Source organism: Bactrocera neohumeralis, chromosome 3, assembly GCF_024586455.1.
Source record: "Bactrocera neohumeralis isolate Rockhampton chromosome 3, APGP_CSIRO_Bneo_wtdbg2-racon-allhic-juicebox.fasta_v2, whole genome shotgun sequence".
Lineage (NCBI taxonomy): Eukaryota > Metazoa > Arthropoda > Insecta > Diptera > Tephritidae > Bactrocera > Bactrocera neohumeralis.
Window position 1 is genome coordinate 75,069,074 of NC_065920.1, and position 24,498 is coordinate 75,093,571.

General features: G+C 38.4%; 1 protein-coding gene across 3 annotated transcripts in view; it reads left to right on the forward strand.

Annotated features, from left to right (window-relative positions):
- Positions 1-24,498, forward strand: part of LOC126751973 (protein sickie) — a 474,537-nt gene that overhangs the window by 62,892 nt on the left and 387,147 nt on the right. Inside the window, exon 1 of one of the 3 annotated variants that reach the window (XM_050462479.1) lies at positions 8,280-10,141. The exons of the other annotated variants lie outside the window; for them this stretch is intronic. Coding sequence (XP_050318436.1) covers positions 8,348-10,141 — 1,794 coding nt within the window. The 5' untranslated portion in view covers positions 8,280-8,347. Of the gene's footprint in view, positions 1-8,279; positions 10,142-24,498 lie in introns of those variants that run through there. 3 annotated transcript variants of the gene reach the window in all.

A 24,498-nucleotide genomic window follows, 5' to 3' on the forward strand; every position in this document is an offset into this window, starting at 1 on the left:
TATGCTTTTTACAACATTTTATTTCAACACACAAAGCACAAAGGAGCAGCGCACAAGTATCCTCAAGCAATTTCTCTACTGTTTCTTTCTTTTTGGTGCTTTATTTTATTTCAACTCTCCTTTACGAGCTGCTCTCAAATATTTACCTTCCTTTGCACACTCTCATACATTCAAAATCTAGGTCGCCTTTATAGCGCCGCTTGCTCGAGTGTATATGCATGCGTTTACATACATATATACATATATTTGTGCGTGTGCTCCAATCTTTAAATAGAGTTGTAAAATCTTTAATATAATGTTGGCCCATATGTATCTGCAGCTTTAGCTTGCAGCTTCAGCTCATTTAATGCGTTTCTGGTCCAATTGCATATTTTATGCGAATCACTGCCAAAATCCTTTATTCTAATATCATTTGGTTAGAGCTAAGTTGAGCTTCAGATCTCAGTGGTGTATGCATAATTTAGCAGCAGCGGGCATTTATTTACATTTTTATGAGTGGCTTGGAGAGCAGTTAGGATTATGTGCAAGATTTCGGTTAAGTGGTTATATAAATATGCGTGTATACTTATATATGCTTTTAAGCACACACATGATCAAAGAATAACCTATAGTATGCAAGTAAAAGTACATAATAAACTAGTTTTACTATGTTATATGAATATAGAGAGTGTTTGTTGCTTATTTGAAGCATACATAAAGGCGTTAATTCAGAATACGAAATTTCTTTCCTAATTAATAGAAAAATAGAAATATGTCGGATAGCAATTTTTACAGGCTTTTCTTGAAGCCAACTGTACTCCGTTAAGGGAGTTTTGCATTGACCGAAACAAGTGTTAGTTCGATCAAGGAGGAAGCAAGGTCAGGACTACATGTGGCTGCATCAAAGGACTATATGGTGGGCACTTCTGAGCCAAGCGCTACCGGTTTTTGGCGAGTCATCACAGATACCAAACACATCTAGCGTTGCCCTGATGGAATACCTAGCCCTTTCTGTTGATCATTTCGGCCCGTAATTTTCGAATGCTTGCCTCCATCTCATCAGTTGTTGACAGCAAAATGTGGAACCAATCGTTCGACCAGGGTGAAATACCTCATAGTGGATGATTCTTTTCCAATCCCACCAAACACTCAACATAACCTTTCGAGATGTCAGTCTTGGCTTTGCAACCATTTGTTCAGCTTCACCACGTTTGGACCATGATTTTTTTCGCACATTATTGTCGTATTTGATCCACTTTTTTCACGTTTACTCAGCTAGAGCATATACACCATAAACGTTCAGCACAATACGATAGCTTTCGGCTAAGACCTTCTTCTACCAAAGTAATGGAGAACACCTCACTACAAAAACACTTTTTCATATTGAAAGTTAGAGATGTCTAAGTGACAAAAAAAATATAAGCATTTACAAGACTTCTAGCTTTCCAGCGCATGTTCGAAATTTTTGAACAATGAAATAAAAATATGTGATGCAGACTGGACGAATGTAGTTATATACAAATACCTCACAGAAGTTAAGGCGCCAAGAGTAGTCGAATGGAAAGATAGGCAATTTCCTGGATCTCTAAACATAATTTGATTTTGCTATTGCTCAGCATATAATCCTTAACTACATATATAAACACTTACCATTTTCAAAGATCTTTTGTCTTCATATTGACAACAGTTTCTGCAAAATTTAAATTTCTGCATACTTTAAGGCGCGAAACAATTTGCAAAAGCATTATAGTGCATATTTCTCAAAAATCAGACTATCATACTCACATATTTACGCATAATTATACACACAAATACATACTAACAACAAAAAAGAAACTATAGCATAGTGGCACAGTTGTTGTTCGCCGCTACTGGAGCACTTTCAGCGCTTTCATGTCACACTTAAAAGCAGTTCGAAGTTTCTGCTGCATTTCCTTTTTGCGCGCGTTGAATGGAGTTGAGCTGCTATCAGTTTTCGGTTGATGTGCAGCTGCGGTGGCAGCAAAAACAAATGAAAAGTGAGTAAATTTGCTGTGCTCCTCGCCACAAAAGTTCGGTAAGATTTTGACACAAAACCGCACAATGCATTTGTAGCAAGGCAAATAAAAGCGGCAAAAAGTAAAGCAAAAGTGTTAGACAACAGAAGTGGAAAGAGTTGAATGAGCGCCGAAAAGCATTTATACATGCTATTGACAGTAGCTGCGCTGAATAGTTGAGACCTTGCTACGAAGTGTTTGTGTGAGTGTGTGTTTGTAGATGCTGATGTTTTTGATGCGCATTGTTGGAAATGTGTCTACAATCTAGTAGTGTGCGCTTGTTTTCTGACTAAAACTTTAGCAACTCTAAGTGCAAGTTTTAGAATCTTCATTAAGTGACGAGCTTTTTAATCTCTTTCACTTTTATGTGCTGCCACACTTATGCTCCGCTTTAAATTTGTTTACTTTGAGAAATGCGTTTTTCAACTATTTTACGGTTCTTTTTCACCATTTTTGTGGTGGTTTTATTTCGTGCTTCACTCTGCTCTCTAACTGTTTACACAGCTTTTCACATGGCTGACCAATTGTATTTGTATTTGATGATTACAACTACTGCTACTCTAATGTATGTTGACCGTTGCTGGTGAGCTTTCAATGTTGCACAGTGTAAATACCAAGGATTGTGACATTTGATGAGTGCTGCTCGTTGACTCTAAGCACTTGTCCCCCCAACTTGCCCCCGCTTACTTGCTGGCTGGCGATGAAAGTTGACACAAAGTATTGCATTGAAGCGAAGTAGTGTATTGCATTAGATCTAGTGTACTTACTACTTCATGGTTGCAGTTGTCATTGTTTTTGTGTTGCAAGTAGCATTTGTTCAGTTAACGGCGTAGTTGTGATGAGAAATGCGGAAAGATATGTGTTTAAGTTGGAAATAAAAGGAAATCTTATATTTTATTGCATACTTCAAGGTTTATTAGTTATTTTTGGAGCGAGTTTCTTCTGAGAGGACAGTTAAATCTTAAATTCTTTAGTTATAAAACTAATTCAAGTTTTTATAAATTTTGGAGAAAAATAAATCGTTTTGAAGATAATTAATTTTCTAAATGAATCAGGAATTCGTAACTTTTTTCATAGAGCTATAATGTAATATAACATAGTTTGAGAATTCCTTTATATAATTATTATACTCGAAATTGCTCACATTTTTCATTGTTAAAAAAAAATTATGGGCCTGACCCTAAAACTGTACCATGTATATGGCAAAATATTTTTCGAGAATATCATTATAAAATACTAACTATACTCGCTATTGATCATATTTTTAATAGTAAATAGAAAAGTTATAATCCTGCGCCTAAAACTATATTACATTTTATGAAAAAAATTAATATTATAAAACATATGTTGCAAATTTGAGTACAAAATACCCATTTTACTCGAAATAGTTTTAATTTCTATTAGGAACAAAACATAGCGTCGTGCGCCTGAACTTATACTATATAATATGAAACAGACAAAAGATAATAAAATATATTTTTAAAATTTCGATACACCCTTTTCACTCGAAATCGTTCATAATTTCCGCTGGTAACAAAAAATATGTCATGCGCCTAAAACTATAATTTGTTTTACGGAACCATATTTGACTTTTAATATCTATGTATTCCTACATACATATAACAGTACTTGCTACTTGTATGAATTCTCGTTTGAAACAAATTCCAGCTTATGTTTCTTAGACAACTTTTTTTCTAGCAATTAAAGCGCCTGAAGGTATGCCTATCACCATTTCAGTTGTTATCTACACATAATTTTTTTCTCATACCAAATTAAAAACTATCTTAACCTGAACTTGTAATACACACTAACCTAATTTCCTAAGTAGTTAACTCATATAATTATAATAACTCATTGCTGCGCCTAATTGTATGCCATTCTTCATATAAACTTCACCGCCCCAAAAACCGGCAATCTTGCTGCTCGCAATTCAATTAAAAATTTACATTTTAATTACAAAAGTAACGCGAAATTACAACGGCCTCGAAGGTAATGACAAAAGTTCTGCTTTCACCGCTCAGCGACCAGTTCGCTGTACGAATTGCTCTCTCTTTCATTGCATATTACTTTGCCCATTTCGTTTTTCGGCTTGCAGCTCATTTCATTGCCATTTAAATTCATCATGCGCCAACAATTATGCAACTTGTTGGAGTTTATTAGCGTGAAAAAAGAAGAAAAAAACGAAACAGCGTGAATCAATTTGCTCGGTTGTCTTGCCAATTTAACTTTCTCGGGGAGGGCTGGTGCGCAATGTGGTTGACGAGTGGCTGGGAAATAGCAAATTAACAACTTAATGCTAGACTACATACTTCTAGGAGCTACCACATACAAATACAATGCGAGCGGCTGGTTCGGCGGGCAGCTAGCAGCGGGTAGTGGACGCGCGCCTCTGCGACCGCCATTTCAGTTTACTAATTAGACAATTAATGCTATCAGCTCTGCTGAGTTAGTAGCACATTAAAGTTGGCTGTGAAATAGTGCATGAGTTTTAGGCTTTACCCGCTGGTAGTAGCATTGGTGTTTCTTTAATGTGGCTATAAAGACTTAATGTCGGCAGGAAAACAAAGAAATGTCCGAGTGAAATATGTAATAATGGACATCTCTGCTTTTTGGTCGCAAAAGCGTCTTAGATCCGAGGAAACGTACCCTAACCCGCAGTTTGCATTTACCTGTATATAATGCCACGAGCTGTCTTAGTTCGTCTCTAGCTAAAGCTATTAGATTCTTAGAGCGTTTTGTGTAGTATTCTCGCAGAAAAACCCTTACTTGTCGAAGACCTGGCGCTTGCTTCCAATCACGTATTGTACTGGTATTTTCCTGTTTGCGTAGTTCCTCGTGTCTTTTGCGATCAGATCAGCACATTTCTACTGATTCCTATAAGACCAGGAATCCATTGTATTGTTGTATTACGAAGGTACTTCTCGAGGGTGGACTCCTCCCATGTTTTTCCTGCCCAGCGAGACTGAAGCTTGAAAAATGTTTGGAAACCTACCCACAGGCCCTGATAGTTTGATACTTGGTCCCAATACCAGCCCCAATTTCATCTGTCTTGTTCGAACCGTGTGTATATCACAGTAATATGCTACTATGGAGGTAATCCTCAAGGCTGGACTCCTCCCATTTACCTTTGCTACCTAGTGAGACTTTGGCTCCCATTGTTATGTAAATCTTCTTGGTAACGTCGTTTCTAGGAAGGAGTGCCAACGGTAGATTCTCTCCAATGGCGCTCAGTTTCTGAGCGCTTATTAACCTGTTCTCTTATGATAGCTGGGCTGCAATGAACTTTTTTGCTCTCATTTCCTCAATGATATGGAGTGGAGTGAGGTCCTGATTCAAATGGAATTCACGTGCCCTTGAACACAGTTTGGTGTTTGTGGAAATGTTTCGCAACCAAACCTCTTCAGCTTCCACTGTTTTCTTCAGAATTATCTCATACCTACTAAATACAGTGTTGTAAGGAAAGTTCTAATAAGCTTTTCTAGGAGCCCCAAAATCGAAGAGAATTTGAAGTTATATTTAACTATTTTTGGTTATACTAAAGATCTTGACTGTGAATTCTTTCTTCTTAGTGAGGACTAGTTGAATTTGCGAAAACATTACTTTATTTACACTCGTGGCCACGCAAATCTTACCACAAAAAATTTTCAAGTATTGTGCATATTTGACGACATTTTATAGCGCTACCTTTTGTAGTACAGAAATTTTTATTTAGAGAGAAGTTAATGATATATTATTAATAAAAAATATTAAAAATTAAAAACAAAACACATTCAACAATATATAAATCAATTGAAATATAGTGAGCCTTACAAAATGAGCTCGAAATGTAAGAAATTGATATGCGATGAAAAATGTATATGAAATTTTTCATTTTTAAATTTAATTTCATTTACACTATATTTCAAATTAATATTTTTTTTTTTAATTGAAACACAAAGTTTAGTAGGTGTATCACTTTAAAACAATAAAATCACCCGCTCTTGTATAAGTACAGAAAAGCTAATTTGTGTTTTACTCATTAAACGTAATAAATTGAAAACTATAATCATAATTAGATAATATAGTTTAGTTTACTTATGCTTACTAAAAGCAATAAAAAAACAAAATTGAAGAAAATCCCGAATGAGCAAAAAAGTCTGAAAAAAATAAGAAAGTATAGAGGTAAAGTTTGCGTGGCCACGAGTGTAGATTAGTTATACGCTTAAATTTTCTCAAGTTTAAGTCTCAGCTCTTTTCATTACATTTTTTCCACAAATATGTTTTTCGCTTATAAGAATGTTTCAATGTTTTCTGCATCAACAAATAATTTAAAGTGAAAAAGGCAACTTCACAAAAAAATAGGCAATAATTAACCAAGTGAAGACAAAAGCGCATGAAAGCCAGCAAAAGCTTCGACGAAAGCACAATAGTACTTTACAGTTACTTCAGCTGCCTAAAGGGTGAAAGCCTGTCAGCGATTGCCGAAAAAGCCGTTAGCACTTCCATAATCCATACAATTTCACGGTCTACTACTGTTTTTTTACTTTTTCGCTGTTTCAAAGCAAATACAATAAAAATCCATTAACTCTTACATTTTCTGCAACCGTTTGAGGGCAAAGGAAAAATAAATGCACGGCAAACGTAAGGGTGGAGGCACATAAAGATGAAGATTTATGAAACCATTAATTTCATTTTATTTAACGACACAGTTAGGCCAACAAAAAATACGCAGATAAATTAAAAACCAAAAGGCCAGAAAATAGTGAACAAAGTGAAAAGTGATAACGAAGGGAAATGATAACGAAAGAAAGCACTGTAACTTAGCGCACAGCACAAAAGCACTGACCGATTGTTTGCTTGGTCAGTAGAGCGTGAAAATGTGAAGAATTTGCATTGGTCAAAATGAAAAATTTCTTAAAAAAGTTTGCAGTGAGTGAAACCTGAAAGAATGTGAAACGGAATTGCGCTTGTGAAATCATATTAAAATTGCACGAATACACAAGCAACATAAAACAAAAAAAATTACAAAAAGTAGTGAAATAACAGCAATAATAACAGAAACGAGTTATGAAAACTCAAGCGGTGCGGTCCACATAGGCGCATACAACTGCAATAAGCAACGCTACAACACACAACTACAACATAATGCTACTCAAAAGCATGGAAATACAGTTAACCCCCTCCAAAAAACACCTACCCACCCCACACCTCAAGAAAAATTCCACAAACAACTATTTTACACTAAATGGGATGCTCAGTGAGCTGCAGCGGACTCAATCTGCTTGTAATTACTGGCAACGAAAATGTCTAGCCAACACCGACGACCTCCATCAGCAACAACGCCACATGTAAACGATACGCAAAGCAACGGCACAGCGAGTGAGCATCAAGTGAAAAGTGTTGATGATGATGAAACAGTATTAGTGGAAGTCACAGCGTCCGTCAGCAAGCATAGTATCCAGAGCACGGCTAGAGCCAATAAAACACGAAGAGTTGGAGATAAAGTTTGTGACACGCCGCAGACGAGTGACCAACACGAAGTAAAGGATAACAATAACTGCCAAACAGGGCGGCGAAATACTGTAGGGAAGTCGGATAGCACAGCCGCCAACGAAAATGCCAGTACGCTAGGTGTGAGTTTAAAAACATCAATCTACGACTGGGACTCGCCCAGCTCGTGTACCGGCACAGTGAAAAGGCGGAACCGACGTCCACACACAGTTGCAAGCGCATCCATCCAGCTGCCACGCGGCTTGGGTCATGCGAACGTACAACAGAATGCAGCTTCCGAAAACACCGCACTCTCAGTGAAAGCTTTGACGTCTAAAAGAGCTGTGGCGAACACTGACCAGAAAACCACCGAAGACAACCAAGTAAATATTTGTGATAATAAACGAAACAATAATACAATTAATAAAAGCCAACAGTCTGTGGCGGAGGTGAGTAGAAAGTTGCGACGTCGAACGATACACAACGGAGTAGCGGTAACACCGCCGCCACTACGTATACATAAATCTGCTACGAAACTACAAAGCAATATGCCGAAGTCACAACGTCAGGGAAAAGAAAAGTCAAATAAGCTGCGGCACAGCAAGTCCTTAGCAGGCGCAGATCGCAACGCAAATAATGCTACGAGTACGTCTTCGCCCACTGGTGACTTCAGCGGCGATCATAATCCCTTAACAGCGTCACTACACTCGCATAACAGCGCGCCCGGCACAATACCGAAGTCTGCTGGCGCGTCCACATTGCATTCTTCGCAACCGCATATCAATCGTAATCTCTGCAACGACTCATTTACGAATACGCACGAGTTTCGCGATGATCCGAACGCCATACGTGACGCTAACTACATGGAATTAAACTTCTACAATGGTCGCTATACAGGCGCTGACTCGACGCAATTTACTGAGCTCTTTTGTGACTTTCCCGTGAGCTATGAGTCGACGACGGTCATTACGAACTCACAATTCGCGAAATGCGGTCTATCGGCGCAGCACTCACCACAACCACCGTCTTATCGTGAGCCACCGCCACCAACGCCGCCACCGATCTCGCAAATGCCAACGCGCGATTCGCGCTACCTCGCAATGCAAACCTCTGGCGAGGGTGGTGTCTCCCTGTCGGCACCAGCGACACCGTCGCGCGGTAAGGTTGTGCTCAGCAAGAAGGAGCGCAAGGAGTTGAGCAAGTTGAATGCGCGTTTGGGTGTGTATGATGGCAGCGAGCATGCGGGCGGGAGTGCGAGTGCGCAGTCTAGTCCCTATAAAGGTCGCGTGTCTGAGCTGAAGAATTGCTTGGCGCGTGGTTTATTCGCATCGCTCAGTCGCGGTTCGCAAAAGTCACTTGCAGCGAGTAGCGTGACGCAGGATGATGTCACATCCTCGTCGAATGAGGTCTCCCCACCGCCACCGGCGCCACCTGATGCCAGCCCACCGAACTCGAATGCTTCGAATAATAATGATGCGGACTACAGTGAGAAATTAAAGAACTTGCCGGTGCGTCAGCGTAAGACACACGTGTCCCATATGGACAACTATTGTTTATTCGATCCCGTCGACTTTATCAATGAGAAATCTATGCGTCAACGGACACATGAGCAGTTAGGTGGCATGTTTGAGCCATCAGCAGTACATGGTCTACGTGATCCGTTATTTAGTTCGCGTCAAAACCTGAATTTTAGTGAAGAAGAAATTGTGCCCGAAGTGATTTACAATGAGGAACTGCCGGCGGAGGAAGACACACTCGTTGTAGAGGTGACTTTCGGGGAGGCGTGCGGCGGTACAGCGAATACAGCGAATTTCGATCACCACAACTACTTTGTCATCGATCCGGATGATTTTGAAGAGGAACCCATAGCCGATATTGGCATACCGAATCCATATACTAATGAACAATTAGTACATGCTAACTTAGAGGCATTGGCGGTGCAGACCGTTCCAAACACCGTCGAACCCATGTTACGTGAGTCCGCCAGTTTTGAGCAGTTACTTGAAGTTCTCGATGCAGCGCCAAGCATGTCGAATAGCCAGGAATCAAAGGACACAAATACCACCGCTTCCACCACCACAACTACATCAACTGCCCTCGTAGAATCTTCCACCTCAACCAACTCAACGAGTTCGTCCACCTCAGCGACATCTTCGCAAACGACGCTCCAACGCACAAAAAAGCGTTTAACGTTCCTGAATCTTTCACCATTTCGCTCGTCGAAACATTCGTCTGCTAACGGCAGCACAGACAACGCGAATGATAAGCGCGGCAAGCGTTCCGCGGGTAATGACAATAAAATGAACAGCTCCTCTATTTCCGATGGTGCCGGTATATTAAGCATCGAACAGCGTGCCGTCTCGGAGCTCGTCAGTTCGGAACATATGCTTCATTTGCAGCATATGTTGCTGGATGGTAAGGAACATTTACGCGCGCGTACCGTGCCAATCGAATCGAATTATGTGTTGTTCAATCCGGGTCCAGTGCCAAGTCGTAATGTGCCGTACAAAATTCGTAAACCGCGACCACTGTCCTCGCACAGTGATGCGGATAGTGGCTTCTTGAGTCCCTGCTCGCCCGATGAGCTGTCGGCGTTAAAATTTAACTCGGCGATTTTGGTGCTCCAACAATGCGATAGCGTACAGGGATACATTGAGGTAAGTAGTTGTGTTTATACCGTAAGCAGACGTAAGTTGATTAGTTAAGCTATATGTAAGTGCTCGACATATGATATATTAGGTTGTCAAAAAAGTCTTGCGATATTTTCGCTAGTTGGCGCTGAAAGCGCGTAGTTCCAGTTTTATTCGTCGCATCGGGTCAAGCTATACCTTTTTGGAAAGCTCATTTAACGCGCTAACACGTGTTTGATTGATTGCCGTTTCTTTTAAGTCGTTCGTGAGTTATAGCGTCGCAAACATGGAGCAAAATAAAGAGAAAATACGGCATATTTTACAGTACTACTACGATAAAGGCAAAAATGCATCTCAAGCCGCCAATAAAATTTGTGCAGTTTATGGACTCGATACAGTTTCCATTTCTACCGCACAACGATGGTTTCAACGTTTTCGTTCTGGTGTAGAGGTGGTCGAAGATGCGCCACGCTCCGGAAGGCCTGTCGTCGAAAATTGCGATAAAATCGCTGAATTGGTCGAAAGAGACCGGCATAGTAGCAGCCGAAGCATCGGTCAAGAGCTGGGCATAAGACATCAAAAATTCATTTCAATTTCAATAAAAAAAACACAAATTCAATAAAAATACCGCAAGACTTTTTTGACAAACCATTATATGACGCAGAGAAGTATTCTTTTGTAATAAGAGTAGACTTTGAGGGTGTAAGCACTTCATAGATATTATTACTCTTTATGTAAGGTTTCAAGAAAAAATAATGTGTGAGCTTAAGTCTAACAGTCTATTTAGGGGATAGTTCCCTTTCTGCGATGCATATGTTTTCGGAATAATTATTTTACGAGGCACACACATCTGGCACTTTTAAAATGATGAAAAAACTGATGATTTCTTTATTTTTTAATGAAATCATTGAACCCAACTACTTTCGAAATGTCCGACAATTAACTATAAACAGGTTATAGTTAGAGCACAAACGTGGCTTGACGCTCGTGGTCTTAAACTTTACACTGAAAAAACTGAGCTAGTATTGGAAAATAACTTTCTGTTAAAGAATACGCAAACGCAGCAAGAGAAGAGTTGGTAAATATTTAAGATATACTAAGTTCCATGTAGAAGGCAATAATACCTATCTAGTTTTCCTTCCTTTTATCAGCCGAAATAATCAGTTGATGACTCCAGTGAGTTCAGAGAATATAAAAGCAAGAGGTAGAAAAATGGCCTTGGAGTGTGAAAACCATTAAAAAGAACCAATTTTTACTCAACTCTTGCCTGCACTGCTGTTTAGATTAAATTAGGGGAACTTGCAAACAACACTGTTAAGGCCAAGATATAAGTAATACGGGTATTGTTGGTACGGACTATGAGTACTTACTATACTAACAGGAATTATGTGTATTCCAATACTTCTTTCGATCCTGAAAATTAGGCTAGTATGAATGCTCAACTCAAAACTCTTTTGGCACCGTTCCCGAAAGCTTTAAGTGGCTTTGTTTGGCTCCCAACAACATAAATTACAATAAATAATTTTTTATAGAACGATTCGCAAAATGATCACAGCAAGCGAGTTGATTTGCGCTTGCGCCGTCTTGTTCACGATGAGTCACTCAAAACTGAAGGGTTAATATTCACCGTTGGTTGCTAACTAGCTGTAACAATATTTGCTTTGTTGTTACTTCGGCAGATATATTGTGACAAAAAAGTACCCAGAAATTGCAAATAAACACAAAATTTTTAATTATTCCTCAAAATTAACTTTTTCGCCTTCAAAGTAATCTCCACCAGATGTAATATACCCATCGGAAGGATTATTCCAGTCCTCGAAACAGTTTTCATAAGCACTTTTTGGGATGGCATTCAGCTAAACCCGTGTCATATAATACTCTCCATGAATATGGGATCGGAATTCACAGTATAAAACATGTCCAATAAGACCTATTACTGGTACTCTTTTTAAAAAAAATGTCACCTCTACCGCCACGAGTCAAACAAAAACGCCTTACATACCCCAAAACCATCCCAACGGACTCGCGAGAAACCTGCCTGATGATTTTCAAGCCCTACATCATTTCACGTTTTTTTTAGTATTTTCATCAGTTGAAGAGCTCGAAGGTCGCCAGAGCGAGGCATGTCTTCAACGTTATTTCGACTTCTTTAAAGGCTTTTTACTGCTTACGCGATTATGGCTGAGTTTACAGCAGCGCGACAGTCGTTTCTTCTTCTCGCAATTTTGCGCCAATCCGAGATACCTAGTGCAGTCAGGTCCTTCTCCGCCCGATCTACCCACCGATATTCAGAGCTGAAGTGTTTTCATCCATACGGACGAGATGACATAGCCAGCGCAGTCGCTGTCTTTTAATTCACTGAACTATGTCAATGTCGTCGTATAACTCATTCAGCTCATCGTTCCATTGAATGCGGCATTCGCGGTAGCCAAAGCGCAAAGGACCGTAAACTTACCGTAGAACCTTTCTCTCGAAAACTCGTAACGTCGAAGTTGTTGTTGTTGTCACGTTGGTAGTTGGTAGTTGGTAGACGGAATTATCTACAGCTTCGAAGCTATAACTGTCAAGAGTGACGTGGGAGCCTAGTCGCTAGTGCGTCGACTGACTGGTTGATGACAGGAGATATTTTGCCTTTTCCTCATTCACTGCCAGACCCATTTGCTTTGCTTCCTCATCCAGTATGGAGAAAGCAGAATTAAATCGAATATGTTCCTTTGGGGTCTTATACCACATACACAAATACAAGGGTACAATGAAAAAGGTTTACAATTTATTGTAATTTCCAAATATAAATCTTATCTGAAGAAGAGAGGCTAAAAGCATTACAATATTCCTAACTCTATTCAGTCTTTAAAGAAGTTTAGGTTTGCTTAAACATAAAAATATACTCGAATACATATATTTCCTTTTCCAAAGCAGTTAATTAACCCACAACAATTCGCATTTATTTTAATGGCTTCGCCAACTGGCACACTCCTTTGTCATTTTTGTTGATGACAAAACGCAAATCCCAATGCGGTTCTAAATTCGAAAATACAACAAATATTATGTGGAATCATATTTTTGCTTTAGCTGCTAATCTGATGGTAAGTAACGACTTACCACATTTATGAGTGGCACCACAACGCGTCGCACGCACCGCACCGGCCACTAAGCGGCTTAGCTGAACTTATGATTAGACATAATACGCTAACGCGCCCGGGATGTGCGTTTCTTAGCTTTCTCAGCAGCGGTGCGATAACTTGTAATAATCTTAACACATTTAAATCGCTGCTTGCAACAATGATTACACGCACACTCAAGACGGTGGCCTGGCTGCAACTCCCACGCTGCTTGCTGCTGGCGCTTGAGGGCTCATTTCCGCGATTTATCAGCGACACCCATGGAAAATGCATTTCCCATGTTGCCGGTCGAGCTATATATACCGTTACTCCAAGATGTAGTTAAGGAAATTGTACATGATGCAGAGCGGAAGTCATTTGCTTATCTGCGCCACCAAAACCCACCACCGCACTCGCCGAAGAAGAAAATTGGTCGAATTGGTTGCGAAATTGCAATAATTTCTTGTTTGATTACCGCGCTGTGCGAGCAGTGTTGGGAAGCGGGTTAAATGCGCGCAATTATCAAGGGAGCCTTATGGCACACACACACAAATACATAATAACAACTACAAATAGCATCCGTGTCCTGCGTAAGCACTTCCTTTTGCTGGCACTTCCTCCACTTCTTCTGCGATTGCTTCACGTTGTGTGAAGTGCAACACTTGATTTCTTGCCATTTGCCACTTGCAACGCCGGCACATATACAAAAGGGTGTTGTTGCTTGCAGCGTTCAAGCATCAACGCACCCTCTACCCATTTACCTTCTCACATGCACACATACCTACGTATGTATTGGGTTTTTGTGTGTATGCGTTTGCATCGTAAAAACTCTAATCGCTGCGTTGCTGCAAGTGACACCACCATTAACGCGTCGCACAGCGCGCTAACTGCAGTTTTTAGCTTTCCCTTTCTGCCAAGCTGTACGCGCCTGCTGCTGCTGTCGACCCTTGGGAGCAATCAATCGTTGCCTCGTCGACGTCGTCGCTATTTCCTTGATTCATTTCGGTGTGTGGACAAATTTTCGTTGCCTCACCCAAATCGCTTTAGTGCTTTCTTGCGCACTATTCGTGCAACTCTAAGTGAAGTTGGGGCAGCAAGTAGCATGTGAGCGATTGGAAAATATATTTTCATATTTTTTTTTACGAATTTTCAGGACTGACGCAAGTGCAGCGAGTGGCAGCTGTTCAGGAAATTTCAAGCACTTTAATTTGATTGCTAATATCACATATGACGGACACATACATCTGTACACTCCTAGTGCATGTAGTGCTGAGCATGCTAAATGTATATTTTTTATTGTCGCTGTAGAATTTAATTTAGCTTAAACACGTTATTTACAAGGTTTGTTCCAAAGTAAACAGGACTTTTTGAATCTAGCGCCCCCAGGTGGCGCCATCTATATGTCGACTGGTGCGTTAGAATTTGCTATCTTTATCGATTGTACAGTGAGAATGTCAATTCATTGATTGGAAGTGAAGCTATTGCGTTTTAAGTGTCAGTATGTCTGTGCTATCGGTGCGAAAATGAGCTTCGAACAAAGAGCCAACATTAAATTTTGTTTTAAAATTGGCAAAACTTTTATCGAAACGTTTCAGTTGATGAAACAAGTTTATGGCGAGTGGTTTCAATGTTTTCAAAGTGGTCGTGAGGAAATAAATGACGATCAACATGTGGACCAATCAAAATCAGTGATCCGGAAATTCCATCGAAACTGTGCGTGAATTCATCAAGCTTGCACTGGCATTTCGGCGGCCATACCGGCCAATGAGCTAAAACACTCTTTCGACATACTTTTGGACCGTACAAAAAGCTGTATTGAAGCAGGAACAAAATACATATTTGAACAAAATAAATTGAAAAAAAAATTTGTTCTGTTTTTTTTTAAGTCCTGTTTACTTATAGTTATATACTTATAGAAACGTGTCACATGAATTTGTGTCAGACAATTTTATATTAATTTTGGTTGCTATCACATTAGGGGCTGAGTAATACTCCCTTTGCAGACATGAACTTTTTAATTCTAAAAAATATGGATTTATAAAGAGCCTTTACCTGCATATAGATCTTCTCTCTTCCTTGCAATTTTTGAATTTTTTACTAGCGATGACAAATAGTTGTAAAAGACCGGCTTTCATAATCAAACCCACGGCAAAACTTATCTGCAGGAACCTACTATCCCTTCTCTACATCAAATTTCATACGAACGTAAAAAAGATTCTTCCAAAAAAATCAAAAGGAAAACATTTATGAAATAGTTTTAATTAGATGATAATTTTTTCTGTTCTCAGATTTCAAAAGAATACTCGCTGGGAAGAAATTCTAATGAAAAGGTGATCGATGAAGCTGAGACTTATTTTGAGGCAAAGAACAAGTGGTACTACTAAAATGGTATCGAAAAGTTGGAGTGTCGCTATAATCAGTGCATCGCATTTTAAGGGAACTGTGTTGTATAAATTTTTTTACAAGGTGAAGCCGTTGACTTTTCAATTGGCCTCCTCTACCTTTCTTTCTGGAAAGGATGCTTTGTTTTTAAACTGAGTGGTATTACCCTGTGTTTTTGGTTGAGTCTGAAAAAGCAGTTTAGTTGTAAGTTACTTTAAAACCGTTTTTCAGTATGATGTGAAAACATGTTCAAAAATTTTCTTTTATTATCATTTAATACTATTTTTCGTTCGTTCTTAGTAATTTAAAACCATGAGAACAAAGTTATAAAAAAGTAATTTCCGAAGGTTGTAGCTACCTTCTGCCTAGAAAAATTGTTGTACGTTTAGTAACATTATCGACTTACTTTAACTTGATATTTAGTTTAATACAAATAATTAGTATTTGAATCACTCACTGCTAAAACTCCAACTCTGTGTAACTCAAACTTTTCTTTGTCAAAATTAATTGAGAATCTAATACCATCACATATAAGGCCAACTGAAACCTAGTTGTTGTAGCATTAACTAAGCTCAAGCAGATATAAACAAAAACATCTCTTAAGACCGCAAACGCTCGGTAGTTATAGCCTATTTGCCGCCTGAAATACAAAAATATGATACGCATTATAGTCGACATGCCATACCGACACGCTACACTGCACCACGTCACGCATACGCATAGTTTTAGGCGCGCGTGCCGGCTATACCACAAAACATCAGCCAGTTGATATGCGAAACGTTGATTGCATACGAAATTTTAGCGAGCAAAAATTATAAATAAAAATTTGCAAGGGAGTTGGAGTAAGACAATCATTCATTCATTGCAGTGCTTAGCAAGAGAGGCAAACATGTGAGTTACTGTTTTGTACATAAAAAAGGGGGTCAAATGACAAATGCACGAATCTCTAGTCCGAAATTGAAGTCTTTAGTAATGGAACATGTAATGCAACACTGCTCAAGCGTGCAATTACAGTGGGAAAATTGTAGTGTGCTTGTGGGAGGGCAGCAGGAAATTGTAGCTAATCGTGGATGGTAGTTTGAGTTGGTGAAAGATGAGGAGGAAGAAAGAAAATTTGGTGTTGCTGTAATAAAAATAATTTTGTTTTATAATGTTGGAAAGGAAATAAGGTAAAATTTGTATTATTTCAGACCCTGAGATATTGGCCATAATAAAAGTCGATGATCCTAAATGTAGGGAACGAAAGTTTTGTTAGCCTTTACCTTATAGATATTAGTAATTCTGCTTGAGATATAATATATTATGAGATAAATGTTTATTCGGAATAATATTCTGACATTGTGGTATATTTAAGACCCCGACATATTGGCAATATAAAAAATAATTCTAAATGTAGGCAACAAAGTTTTTGCTATTTAAAGTATTATAAATTATTGAAAATAATTATTCGACATATTGTGATATTTTGATATATTTGAAACGCCGTGATACTGGCAATGATAAAAAATGATGCTCCTTAATGTAGGCAACAAAGTTTTTGCTAGTTTTTACAAGTATTATAAGTTATTGCAAAATAATTATTCGGAATAGTATTGTGATATTTTGAAATATTTGAAACGCCGTGATACTGACAATGATAAAAAATGATGCTCCTTAATGTAGGCAAAACATTTTTTTGTTAGTTTATATCTTACAGATTGTAGTATTTCTGCTCGAGGTATTTTATGAGATATAGAAAAATATTTATTTGGAATAATATTATACCAGATATTTTATACCGGATATGTTATCTCAAAACTTTATGCATTTTGGTTAATGAATAATTATTTAGGGGGCAAAAAAATTTTAATTAATAATTCGGAAGTTATTAATAAGAGAACAAAAGTAGCATTTATTACCAAATAAAAGTATATCTATACAAATTTACATATCAGCACAATTAAAAAGTGATCAAGGCATATAAAGAAGTCCTCGCAGTGCGACATATTCCAGGCACAGACGTCATATGGCGCACTGACAGCCCGAAAATCGCATTAAACGGAAAGAATTATGTCTTTCAAAGATCATGAAACAAAACAAAAGCACAATTAAATGTCATAAAAAATAACAACAAACATGCGTAAACACGCCTTTGTTTCGACACGCGTGAGCTACTTAGTGAGCGCACGCTTGCAACAGAAATTATTTGACATCGGTGCGGCCGTGCGGCATATGTGGCGAGTAGACACACGCTTCAAGGTGCGCACTTACTTGCTAGCTGTTGTTGTTGTTGTTGGAGTTCCTGCAGCAGTTATTGGCTCAATAAGCTGTAAAAATTGTCTCGCCAAAAGTTTCCTGCCAGCAGTGGTTGCACAGCACAATTACTTTCAGCGCCACAGCGGTGTGACAGGCGACCTAGCCTATCCCTGCCGCTTGCAGTGAAATAATCATGAGCAGTACGTTATTTTGTCATACGCTGACCGCTCGGAGAATATGCTAAGCTAGACGAGGGTTGCAACGCCGCTTGCTTGCGTATTTTATATATATATATATAAATGTGTGTATGTGTTTTTTGGCCTGCACACGCCGCATATCCACTTGCCGAGTTGACAAATCCTCGCTTCGAGACGCGTGCATGCACCCCCGCCCGAACTTTTTTGTGTGATTTATGACTGCAATAAAACTGCCGGCGGCTGTAATGCATAAAAGCATTGAGTGCACGCGTGTGCTTGTGTATCCCTTTTTAAAGCGCTCACGCTCAGCTCGATTCCTTCAATTGCAACACTGCATTTATTTCTATGTATATATGTATGTGTGTGCGTTCGTGCATTAGCCACACATTTGCATTGATGTATTTCACGCTCCGTTGCATGCTGTTAGGCGCAGAGCAAGCCACTTGCCCACCCACTTACACACTTACTCACTTGCATGTGAATTCATTCATTCACTCATCCATTCATTCAAGTAATCCATTTGGCACTTCTACTCCGTTGTGCCCCGCTTTGCAGTCAAGTGGGTCAGTCGGTTCGTTCAGCTGCGCCATTTATGCAAATTTTTCTAGGCAATTGAGCCAATTGAATGGTGAATCATTGCAGAAAGCCTGCTTTCAAAATGCCCCAACGCAACGCTGTGGCATTTCTATTTACTTTGGCATTGCGCTTTGTTGTCTAAGTGCATATTTAGGGCAGTTAGTGCTTAAATTGACCGGATGTAGGTAATTTTTGCCAGAGAAAGCGAAGAACTTATTCAAAAAGACTTACAAATTTAAGCATAAATTGAGTAAAAATAATAAAAAGAATTAGTTTTGACCACACTGAAGCCATAATACCCTTGACAAGTGTATTTCTTATAACAAAACGGGGAAAAATAAATTTTTAATTTGATTTTGATTGTACAATTTTTATGACAGCTACATGCTATACTAGTCCAATCTAAACAACTTGTTCGAAGATTATAGCGATGCCTTGTATAATACTCTCTGCCAGATATCGTGAAGATATCTCTTTAAATGAATAAGTTTTCCCTGCAAGAACTTGATATTGATGCTTCAGTTTGTATGACAGTTATATGATATAGTGGTTCGATAACAGCGATTCCGCGAAGTTTACTGCTTCTTGTGCAGAAAAAAAGGTGCACAAAGTTTTAGATTAATACCTCAAAATCTGAGGGACTAGTGCGCATATGTACAAGCAGAAGACGGATAGTCCGATATGTCTAAACCGACTCAACTCGTAACGCTGATTATTTTGTTTATACATACATTTCATAGGGTCTCCGAAGTTTCCTTTTTGGGGGTTACAAATTTCGTTCGTATTAAAATACTCTGTTCAGCATATAAATATTGAGTAGTTTCATGCCAAAACCTTCAGTATTCTTTTCGATACATTCCCTCTGCTTGTTTGCATTTCCGCATTGCACGCCAGCACTCTCATAATTGCTTGATTCTCTTCGTTTACCTTCTGGCGCTGCGGAAGACCGTTTATGTGCGTACAGTTTAATTAATTCGCGAGCTTGTGCGCTTCGCTTCGGGTATGCAAATTGCTTTTTAATTTCATACTTTATTTAAGTCACATTAAATGCGTTATTAACTTCCGCCAATCGGAAATTACCATTTATATGCATGTGTGTGTGAGCATGTGCCGGTCTTTGCACAGAAATGTTGTTGCATGAAAGCAACCGTAGAGCAGGATATGTATGGTGACTACCGTTTAATATTGAAAGTTGAAAGTAATTATAGATAATGGAGTTGATTACAGATAGTAAAAAAATTGAACTCGCTGCTCTGAAAAAAATTTAAAAAATGCAATTTCAATTTAGCAAGACTTTAAGTAACGTTTATAAGAAATAATATACATGTTACGGATTTATTACGGAAATTTGAGAATAAGAAAGTAGTAACTAGTGAAAAAAATATGATTGCCTACAATTCGGCGCTTCAACTAAGCATTCTAAAAATTTGTACAATTCACATCATTAGAACTCGAATTATTTTTCAGTTTGGTAAAAGGAACTAATCTGCGTCTTTTGAATATTTCAGAAAGTTATATTCCTCACCTTTTTTAACAGTCTTAAAATAATGTAATTATCATAATTATTAGGTATCTCTAGCTCAAACAAAGGCGATTTTTACTATATAAAATAGCAACTATTGTAACAATTGTTTTGAAAAATTAAGGGTACATTAGATATTACATTTTAATGAGCAAAAAAGACTTTGTTCATAATTTTAAATTTTTAATTTATTCTTCAAAATCTATCTCATTTCTCCCAATCGGAAGGAATACGACGTACGCCATACCTCAATAATCGAAGAAAACTGTCAACATAACCTTGACTTTTGGCCTGCCTTGACGTGTTTTTTCGGTTCGGCTCACGATATTCGGCCGATTGATCGACCGTTTCCAGGCCGTAACCATACCATGATCCAAGACTCTTCGCCAATAATAATACTTTTCATAACATCCTGGTAGTCCGAAAGAATTGTTTCGCAGATGTTAATGCGACACTGTCGCTTTCACTTTTCTTATGCTCAAACGATCTTTCAAAATGATTTTCACTGAACCTTCTGATATTTCAACGATCCCAGTAAAATCTCTCACTTACTTATCAAGCTTAAACTTATCGTCCATTCTCAAGCACCAATTTCTTTATTTTATTGAAGTGTTGATTACTCTCTTGAATAATTTGTACCAATCAAAAGCTCTTGCTCGCGACAACAAAATATCACCGAAGGCCTTTTCCAACATTTTGAACGTTTCGGCACCAGTAATTTGATTCCGCACACAAAATTTAAGGCTTCTTTGTTGAATAATTTCACTCATCGCGCGAAACTTAAGTTAAGGAGTCTTACTTTTTTTTGCCAACAGTAGCACTTTTCATGTTACAGCCGATCTTCGACAGAGTTAAGACAAAGATCCCACTTTTCTGCACTTATTCGGCTTATATTAGTTTTTCCGTACATCAATTCACTGTCGAAAATATTCATAAATTTACGATATGGCAACGATAACAAAATAGACTTTAACCCAAAAAAAAAGTTCTAATGTATTAAAATTCGGTTTTTACTATAAACAAAACTGATAGGTAGTTGTATGGAGAACTATAGGGTACATAGAACCCAATAAAATTTTTCTCGGAGTAAAATTACTGAAGCCAATTCGGAAAAATCTGTGTACATCAAAATGAATTTAAAATAAGTGGATGGATTAAACTGAGCTCCTACGAATGAGGGAATCCTATCCAATACCACAGGCTTTCGAAATCCTATAGAAATGAACTTTAATTCAGTGCCTGATATTTTCTTCCTTTCTTGAGATGAGTGCGACAGGGGAAAAGCGGGCAGAGATAAGCGTCCATATGAATGGGTCTAAACAAGATAATCGAGTGGGATGTGGTGTCTTTTTATCAAATATAGATACTAGAATCGCCTTCCGTCTACTACACCACTGCAGTGTCTTCCAAGCGGAGACTTGCTGTGATCTCCGAAAGAGAAATGAAGCATTCTTTTTCAAAAAAAGAGAAATCTATTTATATATACATATCAGTCAATCAGCTTTGAAATTACTAAAATCTCTCCGGCTTTCATGAAATTCTTAGACATCTTTTACATGCTATAAATATAGCTGAAGCTCAGGTAGAGTCAATCCTTAACATGGTCAACAAGAAAACGTGACATGAATGAATAAGCACTACACTATTAAAATTCAAAGGAAATGAACCAAAAACTCTAAACGAAATGCTCACAGGTCACCTACTTGGCGAATTACAACTGTAAGAGCTGTCAGTAGTTGACAGAAGACGATGCTATTTTATGAAAGTTCCATGTGAATTCAAATTTTGTATTGGTCGAGGGTTTCTAGACGATGTTTCGTAGGCTTCGGAGTAAAACTATTTAATAAAAACAAAATATATAAATAATATTTTGGAGTACCTGTAATGAATTAAAAAAATATTAGTATAAATTTTAAAATTCATTCAGCTGAAAATTTGTAAGCCAGTACTTTACATTTCTGCAGCTGTATTTCATAAATCAATTCAACACAAAACACATACTCTTGTGCCACAAGCCATAAAGCAATACTTGCAGACTGAACAATTTATTTATTTACTGCTGTATGTCATAGCAGGCGTAATGTAAAATTATCCGACAACATCTGTTTGCAACATATTTAACACTTAACGGTGATTTTAATCAGCAACATTTATATGAAGTGCATTTTTCCAATTTTTTTAATAGCAATTTGTAATCAGCCGCAGACACATGGCCACGCGCATAAATACAACAACAATTACGGGCGCATTCTGAGCATTTTCGCCAAATTAAAATTGTAAATAATGATGACTGCCACACTAACACACACACACACAAGCAGATATACTCGAAGTGATAATTATAGCACCGCTGTTGCAATGCTTTAGTGCCGCGCGCAAAACCGACGCCAATTATAATAAATGCGCGTATGGGCGCCTAGAATTATGCTAGCGTATTTTTAATAACTCTTTTTCAGCGCATGAGCACACATATAATATAAGCTCCTGCATATTCAGATATGTTTAAATAAATTGAGTGAATGCCTACATTATGCCAAGCATTAAGTTGAGAATTTATTAATGTGCCGGCACACACACATGCACACTCGCACGCACACACACGACGGCACCGAGTTATAATCGCATTCGCAGACATTGATGCATGAGAGCCGATATGAATTATGGTCTTGCCGTTTGTGCTGTTGTTGTTGGTATTTATTATTTTTACAGTTGTTGTTGTGCCATGTGGTCGCCTGATTCAGTTTGTTGGCGGTTAAAAATTCATTTTATTTCATTTCCGCTGCCGCTTTATTTTATTTCCACTAGCCGGTGTTAATTTCATTGCAAACGTGCATAATTTTTTGGCTCACAACAACCCACCCGCCAGCAGCGCGCATGTGTGAGTGTTCGTATGTGCATTGCACTTGCATGCCTGAGTAGGTTGACAAAATGAAATGCATTTCGCATTGCCGTATACAATATTTTTCAATTTTTTATTTCGCATTTTTCGCTCAGCTTTCCATCAGGCAATTGCTTTCAATAAAATGCACACGCACACACATAGCTGCGCTAAAGCATTGAGCACATTTTATGCACACATACACTTCAATATAAGCCATTACCGTTATGCGCGTATTTTTATACTTTATTTCCTCGCATTTCCTCTACTACATTCGCTATTAAAAGCAACTGTTGTGTAAGGCAATAAAAATATGAATATTTCTCTGTTACTGCAATATGGCAACACTGCATCGCTATTTGCCACCAATGTTTTGGCAAATGCGTTTTTAATTTCTTTTTCTTCTTCTTCTTCCTTACACATATTGCATTAATGCCGTCGCTGCACTGTTGTTATGTAAGACTTTCTTGTATGCAGACATGCAGTTTAATTTCGTGGAAAATTGTGGAAATTGCCTGCAACAAGGCGCTCTTAGTATGAGTGCACCCACATGGAAGACTGACAACCGGCCCTTTGTTGCTGTCATTAAACATGGGCGCGCAGGCATTATGCTTCATATGAACACTTTTGGCAATTATAAAATAATTTTGCATGCGAGAGCTTTGGAAATAAAGATAGGGATTCAATGTTGATACGGTAGATAAACGTATACTTAAATCTTATAGTTAAATAGTTGCTGATCACTAAATATGATTGAGAATCCGTTGAAGATCACTATATAGAACCATTCGCAGGAGCATTTATGATACTTATGATAAAAATTCATAAAAAGGTTTTTATCATGACTTGCATCGGTCAGCTTGTATGGCAGTTATATGCTGTAGTGGTCCGATGTCGGCAGTTCCGACAAATGAACAAGCCCATGGGGAGTAAAAAGCGTGTACAAGAACTTGGTAACAAACTTAAAATACTCTGTTCAAGAAATAGAAAACACATCGGCATAAAAGTAATGGATGTACCATATACTTAGAAAATTTCCCAGAGCTGTCTGCGATCTAACCCAAAGGAAGCTAAATGTGGTATCCAACTGGGCAAATAGAAGGTAACTAGCAGTCAGCCTAAGTAAAACTTATATGGTTTTATTTACAAAGAGCTATAAAATCTCAGATGTGCTTCTCTTTTTGTCACTTATTCGGTAGCTCGCAACTTCCAACTGTTGATGAGGCAAATAACTGGGGCTTATCCTTTGTAGAAAGCTACCATTGAGGCCAAATATTGACGAGAGAGTAAAGAAGTGGGGAAAAAGGTCAGAACTCTCACCAAAGGTTGCGTTTTGGCTCTAAACCGTTGTCAAGCCCATAATGTTCTATCCTGTATTTGTCGGTAAAGGGCCCTCGAAAAAGTTACACGCGGTAAGAAGCTTGAATGCTGATAAGAAAGCCAAGCAGAGCAACACTCTTCTCCTCAATTGCATCTTTAAGAACTTGAACCGC